The 23,976-nt window shown below is 41.2% G+C and overlaps 1 protein-coding gene across 6 annotated transcripts in view; it reads left to right on the forward strand.

Annotated features, from left to right (window-relative positions):
• Positions 1 to 23,976, forward strand: part of EVI5 (ecotropic viral integration site 5) — a 148,986-nt gene that overhangs the window by 69,558 nt on the left and 55,452 nt on the right. For all 6 annotated transcript variants that reach the window (XM_075833205.1, XM_075833206.1, XM_075833207.1 and 3 more), the window contains 4 exons: positions 4,728 to 4,862; positions 12,473 to 12,613; positions 15,929 to 16,087; positions 20,965 to 21,111. In XM_075833205.1, coding sequence (XP_075689320.1) covers positions 4,728 to 4,862; positions 12,473 to 12,613; positions 15,929 to 16,087; positions 20,965 to 21,111 — 582 coding nt within the window. The remainder of the gene's footprint in view (positions 1 to 4,727; positions 4,863 to 12,472; positions 12,614 to 15,928; positions 16,088 to 20,964; positions 21,112 to 23,976) is intronic.

The raw sequence follows: 23,976 nt of genomic DNA on the forward strand, positions 1-23,976 counted from the left end.
CGCTGCATATGTTACATGCAGATTTTAGGGGTTATTTGGGGACAAAAAAATGTCAACCAATAATATAATAGGAAAAGATCTTGCTTAATAATGTCATTTTCAATTCCATTCTGAATTGTGGATAGAGGACTTGGTCACATTGTGGCAGAACCCTGTCGTTTTCTGTCAAGTGATGATGTGCGGACACAGCCCCATGTGACAGAGGGCTTGCTTTACCTTCCGTTTGGTGTCGGTGTGTCCTCAATCACGTGACCCATTCTGCTACATTTCCGAGGCAGCCCTCTTCCTAGTCCTGTTGCTCTCGCCAAGGGAGTGTCAGAGCGCCGTCTCTCAATGCGTATGTTCCTGGCGATCCAGGGATTTGTAGTTTTTCAGCACACTCTGAATAATTAAATCCCGCCCAAGAAGCAGAATAAGACCGCGTGTGTCTGTGGCGATATCGCGGTATGGTAAGCACCCAGAGATAATGTTATATATCATCACCTGACATTGAACTTTAAGTAAAGGTTTTCAGAAGTCTTTTGGGGATTTTTTATTTTTTTTTGCTTTGTGCCGCAGGATAAACCCTTTAAATGCTATGTACACCTTTTTGAAATGGTGTTATTTAAAAAAAAAATAAAAACAAATAAAAAATTGTGCATCAGTGCGACTGGTCCAACTTCCTAAATAAGTTTTTATTAAAATTTATTTTTACTTTGTGAGATACGGCTGCTTTGTATTCTGTAATCCGAACAGCTATATCATTCGCTAAGACCTGAATCCACGGGACTGACCGGTTCCGTGACCGCAGGTCCTGCGTGTCTCCAGCACACTGGATCCACCTGTAATCGATCACATGAACTTAGATGTGATTGATAGCAGCTCGATCGACACGCGGGATCCTCTGACACTGAACCAGTGAGTGCCGCTGATCTGACGGAAACGGGATTCAGCGCGAGATACAGCTACTCTGTATACAGAATACAAAGCAGCTGTATCTCAAAAAGTAAGAATTTGTAATAAAACGTATTTAGGAAGTTGCACATCATTGCATTCTTCACGGTCGACATTACCTTATAGTCTTGGTAAAGGACCACTTTGGCATTTATCTCTTATTAATGTTGATTTTTAAAAAAAATAAATACGTGTGCTTGTGATGAAAAACAACATATTCTGTTTGTATTCGACAGTAAATGTACAAACAATTTGTCAGATATTTAACCGTTTTCAGCATGTCTAAAATGTTCCTGAAAAAGACCTGCTTGGATGAAGCGACAATACTCACCTATTGGAATTCTAGGAGTAATTTACAGAATGTGTATAGTCTGTGACTAGTCCTCACTGGAGTGTAAATGAACCAGAATGAAATGGTTTGGGAATAAGGTCTGTAGAAGTGATGTATTCTAATGATGTGTAATACAAGATTATCATCAATAATACATTAGTTAGGGTCAATTACATGGCGTAGATCAGGAAGTGCGTGTAAAGCTGTCAGAAGATTCTAGTGTTAAATTACATTATGTGCTCTGGTCCAGTCTGACGCACATACAGATGACAAGTGCACATTTCGCATTGACTTTGATGGCAATCCTGATTTTCATGTGTTTTTTCATATTTCAGCGCATATTCTCTAGTAAAGGCTTTTATTTATTAGCATTGTTTTGCTTAGTTTTATATATGATGACTATTATGCTTAAGACTTGCATTTCTGAGACCTTTTTAGATCACTCTGAAAGAACTTTGTTTAACGGACAACTGGAATTGCTCGGTGTATTTAATTCTCTAACACCCAAATTACTTTGAACTTTACACACAATATAATCCAAACCTCATGATTTATTCAGTGTAGAGTATTAGCACCACACGCAGAAATACACACCCTTACACACCTTGGTCTGCTATCAATGAGTTTATTAATGGTTGCCTGAGGAAGGTTATGCCACGCTGAATGCACTTGGGCACACAAATCATCAAGATTGGTGGCTGGCAGCTCCCTTTGCAATTGCAGACCAATAGCGTTGCAGATGTACTCGATGGGAGACACTGCAAGCCATGGAAGCACGTTTAGGCCGTGCAGGCTGCTCAGAGCAGCACGAACAAAATGCGGCCTGGCGTTATCCTGTTGAAAGACGGCTTCTGGGACACTTTGGAGATATGGCCATACCACTGGTTCCACGACCAAATCAATGTAACGCCGAGCTGTTAGTGTACCTGAAATTAAGACTTGAGGTGCCCAGCTACCATACATTATGCCACCCCATACTATAATCCTAGTAGTAGGACCGGTGTGACGTTCCCTTGTGAAGGCCTCTTTATGGCATTGCCCACGTGGTCTTCAGAACTATCTCTGGCTATCATTGTGTCTGAGACAAAAGCAGGACTTATCACTAAAGAGGATAGACCTCCGTTCCAACCTCCATTGCCGTCTTGCTGTGCACCATGATAGCCTTTTAGAGCGGTGGCGTGTGGTCAATGGAACACCTGTAGCTGGACGTCTGGCTCGTAGTCCAATATCGTGCAAACGCCTTCTGATGGTTTGTGTCGACATTGGTTACCGTCCAAGGCTTGGGATGTGACGTCCAATTTCACTTGCAGTACAGAATGGATCATGCGCGTCATTCTTCCAATCAGATAAACCGTCCGTGCAGAGATTCCATGCACCTCTTGCTGTCATTCCCGTTCGTTGTTCTCCCAACCTCTGAGTCGCGCAACGTTGAACAGTGATGACATCTTTGCCTAGGTGCGCAGCGATCTGCCGGAGTGATAAACCAAGGTCTCGGGTCAGTTACAGAAAGTGATCTCAGAAGTTTGCAGGAAATGCAGTGGAAAGTTGGATGTAGGGCCTATTGATCTTTTAACACGCCACTCGATAATCATATACCAAATTTAAGCAAGAATGCCTGAAATGTGGGGGAAATAAAGCAGATTTAATACACTGTTCATGGTGGTGCCCGGCCAGATGAATACTATGGTGTTGACTGAGAAGTATTTACAATACGTTCTTAATAAGGAAATTACCCTAGATGTGTCTATTTCACTTTTCCCGGAGAAACAGGATATGTATTTGACCTTATCCATCTAATCATATTGGCCGTTAAACTTTTAGATAGAGTGGATTTCAACACACTTGCCGTTTGATTCAAGTTTAAAGGAAGTTGGAAAATCTGATTTATGTGCAATAGCTAGGTAGAAATAAGTTCATAAAGGATCATAACATTGCGAGATGGATAACTCCGAAACCCGTTTTGAGTAAATACTTTTCAGAGGAATTTTTGATTAGTTAAATTGGAAAAGCATGATGGGGTAGGCTGCAGGTTCATGAGGGGGAGAAAGATGATGTAGTAGGAAAATTACACATTTTGTTTACATTTCAATTTTATAGTCTCACAAATTATATTTTTATAAAATGATGTGGAAAAAAAGTAAAAGTATATTAAAAAATAAATAAATAAAGCTTTCAGTGCTGTTTATCTGGTGGTCAGGAAGGGTAGATTTTTTAATTTCTTAACATTTAAAGAATAGCTTGTTTCAGGTGAATGTTTTTAGAACATGTGCGTACATGAGGAATAACGCTATTTCTGGCCATTTATATGACCTATATCTGCATTTTTCAGCAGTTTTTGCCGATCACTAATTGACCGTTTTCCCTGATCTCCTCTCCAGAAGTGGAGGACACTAGCTGCTATGATGTCTCTCATACACAGAGAAAAAGAGAGCCTGCTCCCCTAATGCTCTGTAGCGCAACTATCATATAGGACGTTTATACTAAAGTTATGAGCAGTGTTGCTGTGAATCCAGCATCGGGGTGAGATAGTAGAACACTTCGGTCTCACATTTGCGTCTTAGGCTTAATTTGGAGCCTCCGTTGAAAAATCAGTCCGCTTTGACATGTGGAATAGCAATTCTTCACATTAAAAATCCCTCCCACTGTTTCAGGGATCCAGCAGTGTCGTGCCTTCCTTTAGAACAGAAACCAGAATGCAAGTGCAAACAGAGCCTTAATCGATTTTTTGCAAAAAGAAAAAAAAAATATTGTCACAAATACTTATTGAATTAATGTAAGCAAGATCTTCAGATTTCCCTCTTGGGCTTCATTCACATCTGCGTCAGGGCTCCTTTCTGACGTTCCATCAATTTCCGTCCGAACGAAGCCCTGACTGAAACAAACAGGAACCATAGGTTTCCGTTTCCATCACCATTGATTTCAATAGTGACGGATCCGGTGCCAATGTTTTCCGTTTGTCTCCGTTGTGCAAGAGTTCCGTCGTTTTGATGGAATCAATAGCGTAGTCTACTACGTTATTGATTGTCATAACGACGGAACCCTTGCACAACGGAGACAAACTGAAGCCATTGGCACCTGATCTGTCACCATTGAAATTAATGGCGATGGAAACGGAGACCTATGGTTTGTCAGGGCTCCGTTCTGATGGAAAGCTTAGATGGAACGTCTGAACGGAGCCCTGAAGCAGATGTGGACGAAGCCTTAAGGTGCCAAACCATGCGTACAATAGAGAAAACCACTGACTATTCTATATAAAGCTAGGATTTGAATTTTGTGTACGTTTTAAGTTTAAGAAGTGTAATAAGTTGAGTTTTTTTTTTTATTCCATTGCCTAATTCTTATTTATTTTCTTTATTTATTTTTTAAATAGGTTCATTTTGTGCTGTATTTTGAAACTCCCTGCAGTCTGTATGGTTAGCTGTATAAGGTATAAATATGGTTAATGTTTATTCTGTTTCCACAGCATAAGTGCAGTCCTCGCTACTCTGAGGAGTTTGTTCTACAACTGGAGAAAGAGCTGGTTCAAGCAAGACTACATGAGGCTGAATCCCACTGTGCAATGAAAGACATGCAGGATAAGATACTGGAAATTGAGAAGGTATTTATTTGTTCTCTGTTTTTTAATGGTTATTTTATATATAAAATGAATTTTAGTTGCCCATTTGATAGTATGAAATGCACAACATCGCATCATCTGTTGACATAATCCAAAACGTCATGGTATATCCATAATTTGTTTTTCTTAGTGTAAGTCACAACAAGAACCTACTCCTTGTAGAGCAGTGTTACCCAACCAGTGGCTCTTGGGGGCCCCCTACTTGTGGCTCCACAGCTCCAGATACTATTGTGCACTAAGAACACCTCAGATCACAGAATTTTTTTAAAAAAATGAACAATTATGTTTATTAAACTTTTTCAAATATGAGATACAGGAAGAAAAAAAAAAAGGGGGGGTAAAAACAAATAAGTAGAAGGGGGGGGGGGATCCCCAAAAGCAATGCATGGATACAAGAGATTACAGGTTCTCTATAATACACAGCAATCAATCAGAATATCTTTTATCATTAGCCAGGGGGAAAGGGAGGGAATAAACCTAAACAAGTTAGCCTGTCTTCAGAACGAAATCTCCTGCTTCATTATTAACATTTGAAAGTAGAAGTATGCCCTTACCTCTTTAAATCAAAGCTCAATGCAACCATGGACAGAGGTGGGACGGGGACCAGCCAACTGCTCATCTCCGTCCACTCCACTGCAGGGGTGCCTAAGAGAAGAGAACATGCCAACTGTGTGCACGACTCCCACCAACACCTCAATCACTCCAGAATCCTGTACACCCTCAAACTGGTATGTCTCCTAAAAGTATCTGTTCCGGAAACCAGATAGTGTTCTGAAAGCCGCTTCTAATATCCGTCCTAACTCTGCGGAAGTGGCAAAAAACTGCTCCACTTTGATTGGATAGAGGCGTCTCTCCATAAAGAACTCCATCTTAAATAAGTATGATAGTTTGCCAAGGAACCATTTAAAGGGTGGGGCCTGATCATGCAGCCAGGTTTGCAATATGGCCTTCACACTTGCCGCTGCCACATAATGAAACGGTCTATATGGGAACATCTGTGTGTCTGTATCTCTGTAACCGAAAATTGCCCAAAGTGCTCTCAGGAGTGTGATTCGTGAGGTTTTGAGTCGTGTAGGATCGAATACGTGACCAAAAAGTCTGAATATTCGGGCAGGCCCAGAGAAAATGATGGAGATTGGCCTCCATGATGTGGCATTTAAAACATTAAGAGGTGGGGTATAAACCTATTCTGTGGCCAACAAGAGGAGTTCGATAGGATCTGTGTGCGATTTTGAGTCTCCTTTCTAAAAATCGTGCCGAGGGAAGACATTTATGAGCTTGCTTCAAAGCTTTCACAATGACCGTGTAAGTGAGCGATTGGTCATCAAGCTCCAATTTTGTCAGTGGCGTTTGAGTTGTAACATAGTCCAGTGGTAAGTGTAAGAACTGGTAGTTCCTGGTTATTTGACCTTTTAGGTAAGTTTTGTCTGGAGAAGCATTGGAACAGATAGGGATTTCATTCCTGATCTGGCAATTGTTTCAAGACTGTTGTGATGTAGCTTTTGGTCTGTAAATAGTAGAATGGATCAATGGGTACAGTCAGGAACTTCAACCTCATCTCAGGCAGCGTTAGCATCCTCTTCTCCAATATATGGACAAAGTATTTTATGGAGGTCAGACCCATTGCATGCCACCGACGAAAGATGCCATGGGGGTTGCCGTCCTGGAAGTTAGGGTTGCATATCAATGGCAGGTAGAGCGACGGCAAGGGGGAGAGCTGAAAATCCACTCTGTTTTTTTGTCATGCCAGCCAGGTGTTAAAAAGTAAAGGGCTGTTTCTAGTGTCAAATGATTATAAGGAAGATGTAGAAGAGCTGCGAGTGCCTCACTCGGGAAGAGACTAGAGTCAAGGTGAGTAGACGTGTAACAGGAAGTGCCATGAAGCCAGTCAGCGACAAAGCGAAGCAATGCCTCCAAGCTGTATTGTTTTGATATTGGTAAAATGAATGTGTCCCCCCATTAGCCCTCGGCGGCTGCAGAATATGGTAGGCTATATGTGATTTTTTTTTCCCTCCCCATATGAAGGTCCTATGAAGAAAGTTAATCCGTTTTTTTATCCACTTGTGTAAGGTAAATTGGAAGTGTATGTAGGAGATAGAGGAGTCTAGGAAACTGTCATCTTAATCCGATTCGCCCTCCCCAAATAGGAAAGAGTGAAGTGCTTCCAAGTGCCTAATCTCTTTTCTAGTTGTGATATATATTGGGACATTATAAGTCTATATAATTTATCCGGGTTTTGGAGATTGGCACCCCCAAATACATTAATGCTGAAAACTTCCACCAAAACGGGAAAGCTGAGGACCATAACGGTACAGAAGGTCCCTTTAGTAATAGATTCCATTTTGTCCACATTCAACACCTAACCGGACAGTCTCCCCAGGTCTCGAAGGAATGGGGTCAGCACCCGTTTGTTAATGGTGTCTGATCCTAAAGTATCCGCGAATGCAGCTACCTTCAATTCTAAATTAGGTGATTTAATTCCCCCAAAAATCGGGGTCTGTACCAGATGACGTAACATGGGATCGATGGAGAGATTAAAAAGTAAAGGTGAACGAGGGCAGCCTAGCTTAATGCCTCTAAATATATCTATTAGAGGAAAAGTTAGCCCATTGACCGTGTCACATGTCGCCGCATCAAATCTCAGAAACTACAAATTCAGACAAAACCGGGCCAAATTGCAATCTTGAAGGGACTGTGTCTAAAAAAGGCCATGCCAATGTGTCAAAAGCCTTCTCGGTATCTAGGCTCATTAAGATGGTGACCGGTTGCAACAGGTCCTTTGCCAAAACTGTTGCAGCCACTGCCATTCTAATATTTTTTTATACTGGTCCTACCCTTTGTGAACCCAGTCTGGGCTTTACAGAGGAGCTTGGGGAGAAAACATTGGAGTCTGTCCACCAATATTTTAGCCAAAAGTTTATAATCCTGATTTTTAGTAGTGATATTGGGCGATAAGATTGGGGTAAGGATGGGTCTGTATCTGGTTTCGGTATAAGCACTGTGCGAGACTCTCTGAAGCGGTCAATGGGCTTATTATGTATGAAGGCTTCGTTCTATAGATTTGTTAGAAGCGGTATCTTTTGGGGACCTAACATTTTGTAGTATTCCGGCGACAATCCGTCTGGACCCGGAGTTTTCCCATTAGAGGCCAAAGAAATTGCCTGTCTAGCCTCTTCCTCCTGTATCTCAGAGTTCAACAAAATCTGTTGTTCCACAGAGAGTGTGGGCAAATGAACAGAGTCCAGAAAGGAATCGGTCAGGAAGGGATGTCGGGGTGGCTCTATAAAGATACTCATATGTCGTTTAATATTTGGGCTATCTCAGTAGGGTCTGTGGAAATGGTGTTTGTGGAGGGGTTAAGCAAGGAGAGAATAGGTTTAAAGGGGTGTCTCTGTTTAGTGTGGCCAGGAGTTTGCCTGTCCGGTTGCTCCACTTATAAAACGTTTTTATCTGTATTCCTCACCTGCCAGTGAGATTCATCATATATAAAGGCATCCAAGAGGTGCTTAGCTGTCTGATACGCTAGATGACTTTCCGGGGTAGAATTGGCGTGGGTCCTTTTGAGTCAATAATAGAGTTATGTAAGGCAGTGAAACGATCTCTTCGCAATTGCCACCTCCGTGACAGATAAATGATGACGTGTCCCCGCATCATAGCCTTCAAAGCAGCCCAGAACAGAGGAATATCATCTGATTGAGATATGTTGTCATCCAAGTAGTTACCCCAATGTATTTGAAGGTATTGCTGGAAATCAGAGGAATCTGTCATGTAAGCAGGAAACCGCCAAACTGTAGCTCTCTCAATTGGGGAGGAGAAGGCCATAGTCCAGGTAATCGGGGCATGATCCGAAATCGTAATCTGGTAAATCCATGAGTTATGTGATTCAAACAAGCAGGTGGAGATAAGGAAATAGTCTATTCTTGAAAACATGCCATGTGAACTTGAGTGACTCGTATACTCTAGCTCCAGCATCTGTTACTCTCCAGGGGTCACACAAATTAATAGTCAACAAAGAACCCTAAGGAAGACGCAGCCATTTGGGACTGAGGGTTTGATGGGAAGTCGTCCATTAAGACATTCTGGACTAGATTAAAGTCCCTGCCTATGATTGTCACAGCACGGCAGGCCCAAAATGACCTGAAGAACCTCCGTGTAAAATATATGTTGGTCCTGGTTAGGGGCATAGATGTTAACTAATAAGTAGGGAGTCTCTACCACTGTGATGCGCAAGATAATATATCTGCCTTGGGGGTCACTAATCTAGCATGTATGTTAGGGTTTTTCTAGAAAGAATCGCCCCCCCCCCTTGAAGAAAAAGCGTTCAAGGCGGAATGATATTTGCCCAGCCAGGGGGCTGTCAATTTCCCTTGAGTGCCCAGTCCCCAGTGAGTTTCCTGCAGAAAGATGATATCTGGGGAGAGTCTCTTGAGGTGGTTAAGCGCTTTCCGTCTCTTCAGAGGCCTGCAACATTCCATGATAGGAATTTTATATAAGAAAGAATGGATGCCTCCAGCTCACCTTATTACGACATGGATAATTTGATCTCTGCGCACGGGTCTTCGTGTCGGCACACGGGAGTAGTAGACAAAACGAGAAAAGGGTAGATCCAGCGCTGATGGAAGAGTATAAAAGGAAACTTTTTTTCCAAGTTTTAATTCAATAAATAAAATAGCGATCCATGGAAGAAATATGCTGAAAAAATATTGCCCTGTATTGCCAAGATAATGAGTGAAAATAGATGGCCTACGCGTTTTGAACGTCACTTGCGTTCTTAATCAAGCCATGATTAAGAACGCAAGTGACGTTCGAAACGCGTAGGCCATCTATTTTCACTCTATCTTGGCAATACAGGACAATATTTTTTCAGCATATTTCTTCCATGGATCGCTATTTTATTTATTGAATTAAAACTTGGAAAAAGTTTCCTTTTATACTCTTCCATCAGCGCTGGATCTACCCTTTTCTCGTTTTGTCTCAGGAATTTTATATGTGGTGATGTGCAATAAGTGTCTGGTGTCATTGTATGAGCACCAGGTGTCAATGTATGTGAGGTACTCATCCTGCGTCTAGTAGGAAGTTCTGGATCAATAGAGATGCAAACCAGTCACCACTTCACACGGTCCCAGCGAGCCACATGCGTGGCCTAAATAGAAAGGTGTCCGTAATTTCTGGAGTCGTGCACCCAGGAGTCTGAAAGAGGAGAGCACACATCAAAGACAGGCAGTAAAAGCAATAAAGGCAAAACAGATGAACAGCATAAACCGTAATCCAAGCTAAGAACAGCAAGTTTACTGCCACTAAAACAAACTAAGTATTTTCTGCATCAAATCGCATCCATGGGCGAAATGTGCACTTGTCCAATGAAGGCCGGACAAATTTCCCAGTAACACCGGTACATATCACTCGGTGTCCCGCTCCTCCAGGTGAAGCTGTCTCCTAGCCAAAACCGGATCTTCAAAAATGCTGATTTGGTCACCATCTTGAATTCTCAGCCTTGTCTGAAAGAAAAGTTGGAAGTGAATGTTCCTCTCATGAAGCAAGCGGCAAACCGCAGCAAAGGCCTTTTCTGTGAAACCGCAGCAGAGTAGTCCTGGAAGATCAGGATTTTGGAGTCGTTGATCAGTAAGTCCCTCTGGTTCCTATAGGCTCTCAGCTCCGCGATTGGACCTCGGAGGGCCAGCCTGTGCTCTCTCAATCATGTGGAGATAATAAGTGCTTGTGGAAGGGATTTGCTGAGATAGTCTGTTAAGCAATTACCCGTGACCGTTTTGGGGGATACCCAAATCTCAGGTTGCTGCGTCTATCCCTATTCTCCAGATCCTCCAGTTTGTCTCTCAGCGCCGGAGTCGTGGCTTGGCTCTGGCGCAGGGCATCCTCCAGACTTGAAAGGGAGTGTTCAGAGGAAGTGAATCTGTTCTCTAAGTCAGCAGTCTTCTGAGAGTTGGAGGTAATCTGGGCCAGCGCCGAGTTGATAGAAGTATGCAGGATGTCCAAGAGTTTGTCAAAGAGAGGCCGCAATAGTTTTGAGACTACCTGCACCACCAGTGTAGCCTGAAGTGAGTCCATGTCTGAGCTGTGTTGAGGGCTGTTTTTTTGGGACAGCTGAGGGGGTCATATCTCCTGTAAGTAGCTACGTAGAGAATTGTGGTTGTGGATAGTGCACTTTAACAGGAGCACGTTTAGAGTATGTTTCCCTTTGAGCATTTCCCTTATTTTTATGCATGGTGGAGGAGCCCAGTACTGGGGTGTTCTGAGAGCGAGTTGATTTTGCCTTTTGACGACATTGTGAGGAATCTGTCCATGACACAGTCCCCTATCTCAGGGGAGAGCCGTCAATAGGGCGTATTGGAGCTGAATATCGGAGGGTAAAGTGGGAAAGTTGCCCGACTAGATTCAGACGATCATTAAAACATTAATGGCATTATATTCCAGATCCAGACCAGAGACACTTAAGATCCATATGGCGTCAGTATAGAGCTATTGTTCCACCAATGTCAAGCTTCAGGACAAGTCTGGGGCAGTACAATTCACCCTCACTCATTCTTCAGCGAGGGGGTTACAGCGCAGGCCTTCCACAGATCAATGTGGCCAGCGTGAGGCCAGGAAGAATAATGAGGTCCCCAGGGAGCAGTGGAGAGAGGGCCAGATGTTCTCTGGGGAGTTCCCACTGTGCCCAAACCCACTCTGTGGAGCGGAGGGGGGCTGATGGGTCTCTACTGTGGTTCTTTGGGAGAGGTCCCCTGGGGTGGTTCACTCACCCAGGGGCACGCAGGCCTGAGGCCCGTCGTGCGGCCTGCCAAAATGGTGGTCACTTTTGTCAGGGTACTCCTGACGTCCGCAAGGGGGTCAATGGGGCTTATTAATGCCTGGAAGTATGCGTCCCCTGCGGAGATCCATTAACCCGAGACAGAGTAGGGGACTGTCACCGCCATCCCGCAATCCTTCAATATGGTGGCGGGATGACCCATCACCGCATTAACTCCGGAGTTACACCGCCTAAGACTCCGGGGAAGAAAATGGAAGGCTCCTCTGTCGCCCCTATGCACAGCGATCCCAGGGATGGCCAGCCAGCGGTGCTTGGGGCCAAGATGGCATAGATACGCCGCAGATAACCTGAGGCCGTTGGGAGCTGATACTAAAAGCGGCAATGCGAAATGCCCCGCCCTCGGAAGTGCTCAACTAGATTATTTGCTGTTTAACAATAGTTGAAGATTTGTATCTTTAACCATTTTGCTTCCAGGACAATTACACAAATAAAACCTTAATTATATAATAAAACAAAATCATAGTATATATATAAACACACACACACACACACACACACACACACACACACACTAATGCCCCATAGTGCCTCCCACACAGTGTAATGCCAAATAGCGGCACCTATACAGTATAAAGCCCACACGGATGCCCCCCTACAGTGACCGTAACAGGCTGTGCTTTTTCTCCATACTCTTACTCTACACTAACAGAACCGTAAAGTAAAACATTTCATCATACAGCCTCCAGTACATGGGACATTATACATAGGCTGTTAATAGAAAAGCTAACCTGAAACTTCTGATTGTGTTTTCTTCTGTGATACACAGAGAAATAATTCCTTTCCGGATGAGAACAATATAGTGAGACTTCAAGAAGAACTTATAGCAGTGAAGATAAGAGAAGCAGAAGCCATAACCGCGATGAAGGAGCAGAAGCAACAGATAAAAGATTTGGAGGAGCACTGGCAGGTATCACCATTACATTGCTTTTTTCACAAACTTTTGATAAACTGATTAAAACCTAATTGTCTGTGTTGTTGTGTGCAAATCTATAACGACAAACTATTAAATGGTTTCCAGGCTTCATTTTCCAAATGTACTACATAAAGTGTGTGGACAGTTACTTTTTAGGGGATTTGGCCGTTTCAGTCACAGAATGCTGCTAGAAAGTAAATACAATCCAGCGAACAGCCATGTAGTCATCACAGACCAACTTAAAGCGGAAAATATGTTGCACTTACTGTTATCCATTCCGTGATCTAGACTGGATAACTAATTGCTGCTGTTGTAAAGTTGAAACCTCTAGGATTAACAGTGGTGGGGGCCACACAAGCTCACAACACAAGTAAAAAAAAAAAAAAAAAACCTGTTCTATTCTCCTGCCACACTGCTTCTGGAAATCTCATCGGAGCAGCAACTTCTTGAATTAGTGTTCCATGGCCTTGTAGCTGCACAAATCCTGGGATCACTATGCACAAGGGAAGGCATTGGCTGGAGTGGTGTAAAGCTTGCCACCATTGGAACAGGAGAAACAGATTAGCTAATAATGAATATGTCATTTAATGGGCAATTCCGTGTTTGTCAGATGCCATTAGAATCAAACATGTAGTCCCAAAAGTAGAGTTTGGTGGAGGAGAAACAAGTGATTTGGGACTGTTGTTCAGTGTCGGAGTTTCGGGCCAACCTCACTGCATTTTCTTGCACTTCCTGCAGCCATATTCCAAAATGTAGCATTCCCAGAAGAGTAAAGTATGTTATAGCTGCAAAGTGGGCACCAACGCCATATTAACCCTTAAAACCAGAGATATTTTGTGCTTTATTCACACTTTAAAGCCCTTTTTTTTTTTTATTTTTTTTTTTTTTTAACGCAGGTGCAACATCTATAGTTTTTTTTCCTTGAGTGGAGCAGGGTTGCAGTACCAGACACAGCTTAAGCACAAGAGTGGTTTTGGGGACAAAAGCAGACTATTTTGTTTTAAAGGGACTCTGTCCCACATTTATAAGTGCCCTGTCTCCTACATAAGGAGATGGGCGCTGTAATGTAGGTGACAGTAATGCTTTTTATTTAAAAAAACGATCTTTTTTCACAAAGTTAGCAGCGATTTAAGTTTATGCTAATGAGCTTTCTTAATGCCCAAGTGGGCGCACTTTTACTTTCGACCAAGTGGGCGTTGTACAGAGGAGTGTATGACGCTGACAAATCGGCATCATGCACTCCTCTCCATTCATTTACACTACACTAGCGATATAGATATATCACTATGTGCAGCCTCATACACAAACCCTAACATTACTACAGTGTCCTGATAATGAATACACATGAAATCCAGCCTGGACATCATGTGTACTCAGAATCCTGACACTTCTGACTCTTTTTTTTTTTTTTGTGAGATTCCGGCAAATGAATCCAAATCTCGCGAGATCACGGAGCTAAACGAGATTTGGTTTTAGATGTCAATGTGACCTATGGCAAGCTGGAAACTAATCTCCTAGAGAAACGCAGGAGAGTTTGGGCAATATTCAAAAAATTCTGCATGCTGAATATGCAGTTATTTTGTTACGGTTTACATAAATGCTTTCCGTGTTTATTATTTAGCAAGAATAATGGAAATCTACACTACCGTTCAAAAGTTTAGGGTCACTTAGAAATGTCCTTATTTTTGCAAGAAAAGCACAGTTTTTTTCAATGAAGATAACATTAAATTAATCAGAAATACACTCTATACGTTGTTAATGTGCTAAATGACTATTCTAGCTGCAAACGTCTGGTTTTTAATGCAATATCTACATAGGTGTATAGAGGCCCATTTCCAGCAACCATCACTCCAGTGTTCTAATGGTACATTGTGTTTGCTAACTGTGTTAGAAGGCTAACACTTGAAAACCCTTGTGCAATTATGTTAGCACCGCTGTAAACAGTTTTGCTGTTTACAGCTGCTATAAAACTGACCTTCCTTTGAGCTAGTTGAGAATCTGGAGCATTACATTTGTGGGTTCGATTAAACTCTCAAAATGGCTAGAAAAAGAGCTTTCCTGTGAAACTCGACAGTCTATTCTTGTTCTTAGAAATGAAGGCTATTCCATGCGAGAAATTGCCAAGAAACTGAAGATTTCCTACAACGGTGTGTACTACTCCCTTCAGAGGACAGCACAAACAGGCTCTAACCAGAGTAGAAAGAGAAGTGGGAGGCCCCGCTGCACAACTGAGCAACAAGACAAGTACATTAGAGTCTCTAGTTTGAGAAATAGACTCCTCACAGGTCCTCAACTGGCAGCTTCATTAAATAGTACCCGCAAAACGCCAGTGTCAACGTCTACAGTGAAGAGGCGACTCCGGGATGCTGGCCTTCAGGGCAGAGTGGCAAAGAAAAAGCCATATCTGAGACTGGCTAATAAAAGGAAAAGATTAATATGGGCAAAAGCACACAGACATTGGACAGAGGAAGATTGGAGAAAAGTGTTATGGACAGACGAATCGAAGTTTGAGGTGTTTGGATCACACAGAAGAACATTTGTGAGACGCAGAACAACTGAAAAGATGCTGGAAGAGTGCCTGACGCCATCTGTCAAGCATGGTGGAGGTAATGTGATGGTCTGGGGTTGCTTTGGTGCTGGTAAAGTGGGAGATTTGTACAAGGTAAAAGGGATTTTAAATAAGGAAGGCTATCACTCCATTTTGCAATGCCATGCCATACCCTGTGTACAGCGCTTGATTGGAGCCAATTTCATCCTACAACAGGACAATGACCCAGAGCACACCTCCAAATTATGCAAGAACTATTTAGGGAAGAAGCAGGCAGCTGGTATTCTATCTGTAATGGAGTGGCCAACGCAGTCACCAGATCTCAACCCCATAGAGCTGTTGTGGGAGCAGCTTGACCGTATGGTACGCAAGAAGTGCCCATCAAGCCAATCCAACTTGTGGGAGGGGCTTCTGGAAGCATGGGGTGAAATTTTTCCCGATTACCTCAGCAAATTAACAGCTAGAATGCCAAAGGTCTGCAATGCTGTAATTGCTGCAAATGGAGCATTCTTTGACGAAAGCAAAATTTGAAGGAGAAAATTATTATTTGAAATAATCATTATTTCTAACCTTGTCAATGTCTTGACTATGTTTTCTAGTCATTTTGCAACTCATTTGATAAATATAAGTGTGCGTTTTCATGGAAAACACAAAATTGTCTGGGTGACCCCAAACTTTTGAACGGTAGTGTAATCCATTCTTATAATATTGGTTAATGTTTGTGCCATTCTCTTTTCTGAGCATATGTCTATTAATTCCAGAGACATTTAGCACGCACCGCTGGTCGGTGGAAAGATCCACCTAAGAAGAATACAGTGAATGAGCTACAGGACGAGCTGATGAGTGTGCGGCTTAGAGAAGCTGAGCGGCAGGCAGACTTACGAGAACTGAAACAGCGGATGATGGAGCTCGATACTCAGGTGTGAATTTGCTTATATTTTAAAAGTTGTTAACCATTTGTCAAGCTGAGATCTCCATTTCCAAAACTACATAGATCTGTTTCTACACACCCATGTTCATACGGTAGCCTCTGTGTCCATACAGTTCAGCATACATAACTTCATAGGACACATACATGCAGTAGCAGTCTGCCCGTGCTGTGTGAAATAAATAGAATTTCTTGAAGCCAGAAATCCCCCTTTAACTTCTCTTGATCATTGCTAGAATTTCTACCCCCATGAGTGGATACTATTATGGATCCACTGGCTGCCATGGTCTTGTTGGCGAACCGTTTTAATCCATTTAGTCCATTTCTAGATGATGGACAGAAAGAAGTCCGTGTAATGGCAGAATCCTATTTTTTACATGTTCTAAAACTTTGTGTAGGTGTTTTTTTTTTCTTTAACTTTTCCCTATGCTAATTCCCTTTTTTCTTTTTATTTTACATGCACAAAAATGATGCAGGTATAATTTTTATTTCCTGAATTCTATCATATCTGAGGTGGGAACCAGAATCTGGGGAGGGTTCATGGAGTTACTAGTACCTTTTAGAAGTATTTCACTAGTCAGGTCAGCTATGTGCAATTGCTATTGTGACTCGTCAAGCATCCATAACCACATCCTTCCCTCTATACCTGATTTATTACTTCTGTCCTTGGTTTAGCCTTTGTTTTGTCACAATCCGAGCGACAACTCTCTTATTGCTGCTGTTCTTCAGTAAGTTGCACAAAATTGAGTAACAAGAAACGGTTAAATCGTTGTTTAGTTCTGTGTAACTGTGACTAGAACTTCAGCAATAGTGAATTTGTCAATCTTCAATGACACATGCCAATCACAGGAGGATTCACTACTTATCTGAAGGCGACTTTCAGTGGAAAGACTTTGGCCCAAATTTATTTGTAATGTCAAAGAATTTTAATAATTCTCTATTTTATTCTTTTGATAAGTTTATCAAAACGACACGAGAGACGTTGTAAATTATAGTGCATTTTCATCCTCATACTTCTTGCTTAAAGGGGTTTTATGTAGATAAAGCTTAGTCCCTTAAGGCCCTTTTACAGCGGCCAGTTATCGGGCAAACGAGCGCTCACAGAACGCTTATTCCCGACAATTGCCCTGTGTAAACAAGGAAACGATCAGCCGATGAACGAGCAAACGCTGGTTCAGCAGCGAATTATTATATATTTTTAAATGCAGAAACTATTATCGTTGTCGGCCGCACATCTCTCTGTGTAAGCAAGGAGATGTCCTGCCGACATGATGATAATGTATGAGGATGAGCGATCTGAGTAACGAGCACTCGTCCCCATACCAGCTCCGTGTGAAAAGAGCAAACTAGCGTCGATCAACGTTGATTGGTGCTCGTTTACACGGCCCACATCGGGCCGTGTAATACCACCTTTTAGTTTTACAACTTTCTAATATACTTTTGTATTTTAATTCCTTGTTACAAATTGTATCCAGTCAAGACAATGCTTTGTGAGCTAAAAACATCAAGTGCACTAATCCCTCTGGTATTTCGCCACCATGTTTGAATATATTTTCATGCTGCGGTTGTTATGAGATTGAGAACCGCATGGCAAACATCATGTGTGCGACTAGCACAGGTGAAGGAAATTAAAATCGTGCTAAAACCACATTCGGCTGAGAACTATATAACGACTTGCACAACCCTACAGTCTGAATGTTCCCGATCAGTCTGGAATGAAGGCTGTTTATCTAGCCTACTCATTGTGTTATGTAAACGCCTTCGACATATGCCGAATGTAACCATAAACTGCTGTTCACCCAATGTCCTCTTGGCCTTTGCCGTGGCGGTGTGTGTCGGCATACTTTTTTTTTTTCTGTATAGGAAAGCACAAAGGCGTGGATGCCTGTCAATTATAATGTTATGACATATTCTATTTATATTCCATACGAATAAATGATTGGACTACCCCTTTAATGTATTAATCTCTTAAAGCTTGTCCCATAAGTGAATTTTATGTTTCCTTAACATAAAGTATCTTGATCCTGAAACTGTTAAACATTTTTAACATTTTCAATTCTGTGACGGGTTATTTAGAGCTATAAAGTGAAATAGATAATTGCAATCACTATTAATTCTTTATGGTATTTTGTGCACATAGATATGTATATTAAATACCGTCTAGCAATGTGCTGCTTGTCCACTAGGTACTAGAAAGGAAGAAAAAACACACGGCGCCACATAGTGCAATTATCCGGACGTCAAAAACAACAAGAATTACTAGGGTGAATTGCACTCACCTAGTCGGGTTATGCTGACCAGGCATAACACTGTTGAAGGGTGTGGAACGATCTCCAGGGAGCACACTGCTGTGGAGATACGAAGTGAGGAGACACACCCAGGGTGTGTACAGCCAAGTGCGATCTGTAGCTGCTGCCAAGGTCCAAGGGCCGGTGAACGGGAATTCACCGTCAAAATGAGGTTATAGGATGAAAAAAAAAGAGGGACCAATGCAAGGCGCTGCTAATAACAAATTGGGTGTTTATTAATGGAATAATGGTAGGCTACGCGTTTCGACGCAGGAATTGCGTCTTCATCAGGCCAAGGATACACACAAAAACATCTCATATATATATATATATATATATATATATATATATATACATATACACACACATGTCAGTAATCAAAAACCGACCAATCACCAGAGGGAAACAGGGAGGGGACACAGGGTGTTTGCTACGAGGAATCGGACAAAAAACCCGCTAAAAGAACAAACACGTTTGGTTAATAGAATATATGCCAATTAGATAAAAGAGCAATATGATAAATAAATTTAACATATAAGAAAAAATAACAGAACATAATAATATAAGCCCAATTGATAAGATATATAAAATGCTTGACATACAAGCCATATTTAAAACACAAAACGTCGCTATGTCACCTACGGCCGACTTAAATTGATATTAATTTTTTTTTTAAACGTAAACATCTTTATGAAAAAAGGGGAAAATTTAATAACCATAAGTCCAATGTAAGCTCCTTGGAGGAAAGCAAAATACTAATCAGCGCAAACAAAGAAAGGTCAGTGGCGTCTTCGTAGTCATAACTTACAAAAAAAGTCACAAATCCGGTATGGGTTTATTATATCTTATTGGTAATCGTAATGTTTTATTTTAACATCCGGCTTATTTTCCACAATCAGATAATTTGTTATATTCTTGTATTGCGGTATTGTCGTCCATATTTCCCGTAATATATATATATATATCTTTATATTTTGGGTTGGAAATCTGCGTTTTTATTGGTATTATTAATATTAGTATAACGTATAACTTATAATTAATTTATATCTATGGCATTTAAGCATCATATTTGTCATCCTTTCTTTGGTTCACTAGAGCAATTATAGTATCCGGTTTTTCAGACGTGGTTTGGAATTTTTTATTATGAATTAGAGTTCTATTTACATATCCTTTTATTGGTTCTGATGTTCCATCGGATATAGATTTTATTTTTCCAAATGCTTGATTGCCTTTTGCAATTTTCCAGTCAATATTTCATGTTTGTTTTTTTAACACATCGTTTTATGTAGGCATAATTTGTTTAATTTGTTTTTTATATAAATTGTTTCACCAATTCAGCATAGTTCTCGTGCACCGATGTATTATCTTAATAGTGGTGTTGTTATGACTACGAAGACGCCACTGACCTTTCTTTGTTTGCGCTGATTAGTATTTTGGTCTCCTATGAATCCATTCATGGTTAGAACATCGTAATTTTCATTCAGAATTGATAGATTTAATTATTAAATGTTTTTTTCGTTTTTAATAGATCGAGCATTATTCCTTTCTTTTTGAGAATTATATAGTATTTTATCTGATCGCTTATCCCATTTGCCGGTTTTTTTATCGGATTATATATTGGATTCCTTCTGCTTTCCTCCAAGGAGCTTACATTGGACTTATTGTTATTAAATTTTCCCCTTTTTTCATAAAGATTTTTACATTTAAAAAAAAATTTCATATCAATTTAAGTCGGCCGTAGGTGACATAGCGATGTTTTGTGTTTTAAATATGGCTTGTATGTCAAGCATTTTATATATCTTATCAATTGGGCTTATATTATTATGTTCTGTTATTTTTTCTTATGTTAAATTTATTTATCATATTGTTCTTTTATCTAATTGGCATATATTCTATTAACCAAACGTGTGTGTTCTTTTAGCGAGTTTTTTGTCCGATTCCTCGTAGCAAACACCCTGAGTCCCATCCCTGTTTCCCCCTGGTGATTGGTCGGTTTTTGATTACTGACGTGTGTGTGTGTGTGTGTGTGTATATATATATATATATATATATATATATATATATATATATATGAGATGTTTTTGTGTATATTCATAGCCTGATGAAGACGCAATTCCTGCGTCGAAACGCGTAGCCTACCATTATTCCATCATTAATAAACACCCAATTTGTTATTAGCAGCGCCTTGCATTGGTCCCTCTTTTTTTTTCATCCTATACCTTTGTCCACTAGGTGGCATGGTTTCCTTGCTGATTTGTAATACATGCAGAAATGTTCTCGTGTCACGAGGTGCTAGGTTGTACATTTGAAGATATTGCCAGGATATATTTATATTAATATATTTGATTTTTATAAAGCAGTCTTTTGCTTATAGATTTTAATAATATGATTTGTAACGAATTAGAACGAAAAAGTATTTAGAGGTGTTAAAGCCGACAAGTCCGGCAAAGCTGTGTTCTCTCTATATAGAAGTCAAAATGTATGTTTATCTGCTACAGAGCATTTGGAGAAGAGCTAAGGTGAAAGCCTTTCAGCACCCGCTATCTTTAATCTGGCACTTGTTTTCTTTGGTCTCAAACAGAACCAGATAAACAGCAACCATCTCCGAAGAGCAGAGAAGGAGGTCAACAGTTTACAAGCCAAGGTGCAATATCTGACAGCAGAAAACAAGAGCCTGCAAAATCAGCTAACGGAGGCAAAACGGAAACACTCAGAGATGGAGTGCAAGGTAATGCGGAGTTTATAGAGGTCTACAACAGGGAGCTGCCGACACGATGCTGGGGAGAACCGTGCAATAATAAAGGTTCATGTTTCTTTTTATGTGCAAAAGTTCTTGCTTTTATTTTAATTTCTTAAAGGATATGTACACTTTCTAAGCACCGCTTAAAATTGTGTATAGATATAGTCTACATAGTTGATTATATTTAGGACTTTAGGTCCTAAATTCTGTGTTGATATCTTTACATTATTTGGAGTTTTGTTTTTTTACATAATACAGAGCCCCAAATCACCTGCGTAGTCAGTTAAATGGTACAATCCTCAGTGCCTACATCCACCACTAGAGGGAGCTTTTATTGAGTCCAGTGTATAAACCGCATGCTGTAAGATCCTACAAGAATTTTATCATTAAAGGGTTTATCCAGTCGCTATTCACTCCCATTCACTTTAATGAAAAAAGGCGACTGCAATACCGGTGAAGCGCCGCTACATCAGTGTCGACGATTCACAGTGAGCAAGCAGATATAAAGGCGAAGCAGCGCTCGTGAAGAGCGTTACACACCCTTCAAAACAGGTGATCGGCGGGGGTCCTGGAAGTCGGACCCGACCCATCAGCTATTGATGGCCTATCCTGAGGACAGGCCATCAACTTTTAGCGACTGGATAACCCTTTTTAAGGCCTCATGGACACGACCACATTTGTATTGCGGTCCGCAAATCTACGGGTCCGTAGCAGTCATCGGACCGCAAAAAATCCTTGTTGTGCATCAGTGTGTCATCCGGACTCACGGATCCACAACGATTCACCAGTATTGGTAAATCCGCAATTGCAGACCGTAAAATGAATTGTCCTGAGTTTTTGTGGGACGCAATTGCGGCCCCCAAACCGATCCGTGTAAATCACGATCGTGTGCATGGGGCCATAGAATAGAATGGAGCACGCACACTTAATGTCAAGAGTGTTTGTAAAAGAGTTTTTGGGACAAACTCTTAACTTAACCTGCTCCGTCCTTTTTCTGACTATAAGGGTATGTGCACACGATAACTGCATTTACGTCTGAAATTACGGAGCTGTTTTCAGGAGAAAACAGCTCCGTAATTTCAGACGTAATTAAATGTACTCGCGTTTTGCAGGGCGTCAATTACGGCCGTAATTTGGAGCTGTTCTTCATTGGAATCAATGAAAAACTGCTCAAATTACGTCTCAGGAAGTGTCCTGCACTTCTTTTGATGAGCCGCCTTTTTTACGCGTTGTCGTTTGACAGCGACGCGTAAATGACAGGTCGTCGGCACAGTACGTCGGTAAACCCATTCAAATGAATGGGCAGATGTTTGCCGACGTATTGGAGCCCTATTTTCAGACGTAAATCGAGGCTTAAAACGCCTCGTTTACGTCTGAAAATAGGTCGTGTGAACGCAGCCTAAGTGTGCGTGACACAATTGTACACATATAAAAGTTGTCGGCAATTATATATTTGTATATATACGGCATAGAATAGAATGGGTCCACAAAAATGCAGATTAATTGCGGCTGCAAAAATAGTCGTTTGAATTAGGCGTTACTTCTATGTCCATGCAGATGATTTGGAGCCCAATAGCAGAAAAAAACAGCGCTCTGACTACAATCTAGATGTTTTGAGAAATGTAATCCGCACAGATCATTTTTTTGTTTGTTTTTTTTATTGAAAAAAATAAAATTAAACACATTTTTGCAACGGTTATCATTGCGTGACAGGCTTTAGTTTACCCTACATTGTTTCTGGGTATATTAGAATTAACTTTCTTTCTTGGTCGACCATGTTGCAACCTATAGATCTTTTCTCGATGGAACAGAAATTGAAGAAACAAAGCTCTTCTTGGTTGTTCAAATGTGTCTTCGATCTATTGTATTTTGTGAAACTATGATGCCCCCCGTGTACAGAAGTATTTGTTAGTTAAGGTGTCTTCAGTTCCCTAACTTATGATCTGCTTCTGCCCGTGAAGCGGTTTCATGCTGGCTATTATGGGCATATGGAGCCAGGGCTATGTTTTTGCAGAGATGGGGAAGCAATAACTTTCACTATGCTGGAACCAGGTTGTCAAAGCCCTGGTCGTGGCATTATTTGAGTGCAAAATTGGCATCAAACCTGTGATTTACATTTGAACCTTTTTCTCAAGATAATTGCTGAAAAACCACAGAGCAACTCCAGTCTATAACGCTCTTACAGCTCTCAAGGTGCAATGTTGTTCAGTCCAGTCGCCACTTGTCTCTTGCTTTCCCCTCTCAGTGGACAAAGGATCAGGCATGTTTAATTTAAATAGTTTTTGGTGGTCTGTAGTGCTTCCCCCATACACAAGTTTAATAACAATCCCGCAAAAATGGGGGTGGAGCGGGGTTTGGCTAAATATGATCTGTCACAGTTGGCATTGAGTTTTGACCACATGCTCAAGCTACAATACGACATCCACAGTGACCACAATGTAGAAGTTTTCTCAGGGCCTCATTCACACAGGCATGTTATAGCTCCGTAGTGCCAATAGATCTTCCTTAGAGGTGCATAGGGCTCCTTCTGTACCTGTGTATGATGCAGATTTCCTACATTTTTCAGTTGAATGTAGCTAACAAAAGTTTGGGGACCTCGGAACTTATGCGTATGGCCAGTTTGTTTTAGAACTGTGTGTGTAACTTTAGAGGGGACTACATTCGTACAATTTAGTTGAGACCTAGTGTCATCTCTGGGGCGTATTAATAGTGATACTGAAAGCAAAACCTTAAAAGTGGAAGCTGAGAAGTGATTCAATTAAGTGCTAATGTGATTGACTGTAATAAGACCCAAGATTTCTGGGATGGAAAGTTTTACAGTCATAGTGAATATAGAGAAGAAATTGACCTACC

The sequence above is a fragment of the Rhinoderma darwinii genome, chromosome 7, assembly GCF_050947455.1.
Source record: "Rhinoderma darwinii isolate aRhiDar2 chromosome 7, aRhiDar2.hap1, whole genome shotgun sequence".
NCBI lineage: Eukaryota > Metazoa > Chordata > Amphibia > Anura > Rhinodermatidae > Rhinoderma > Rhinoderma darwinii.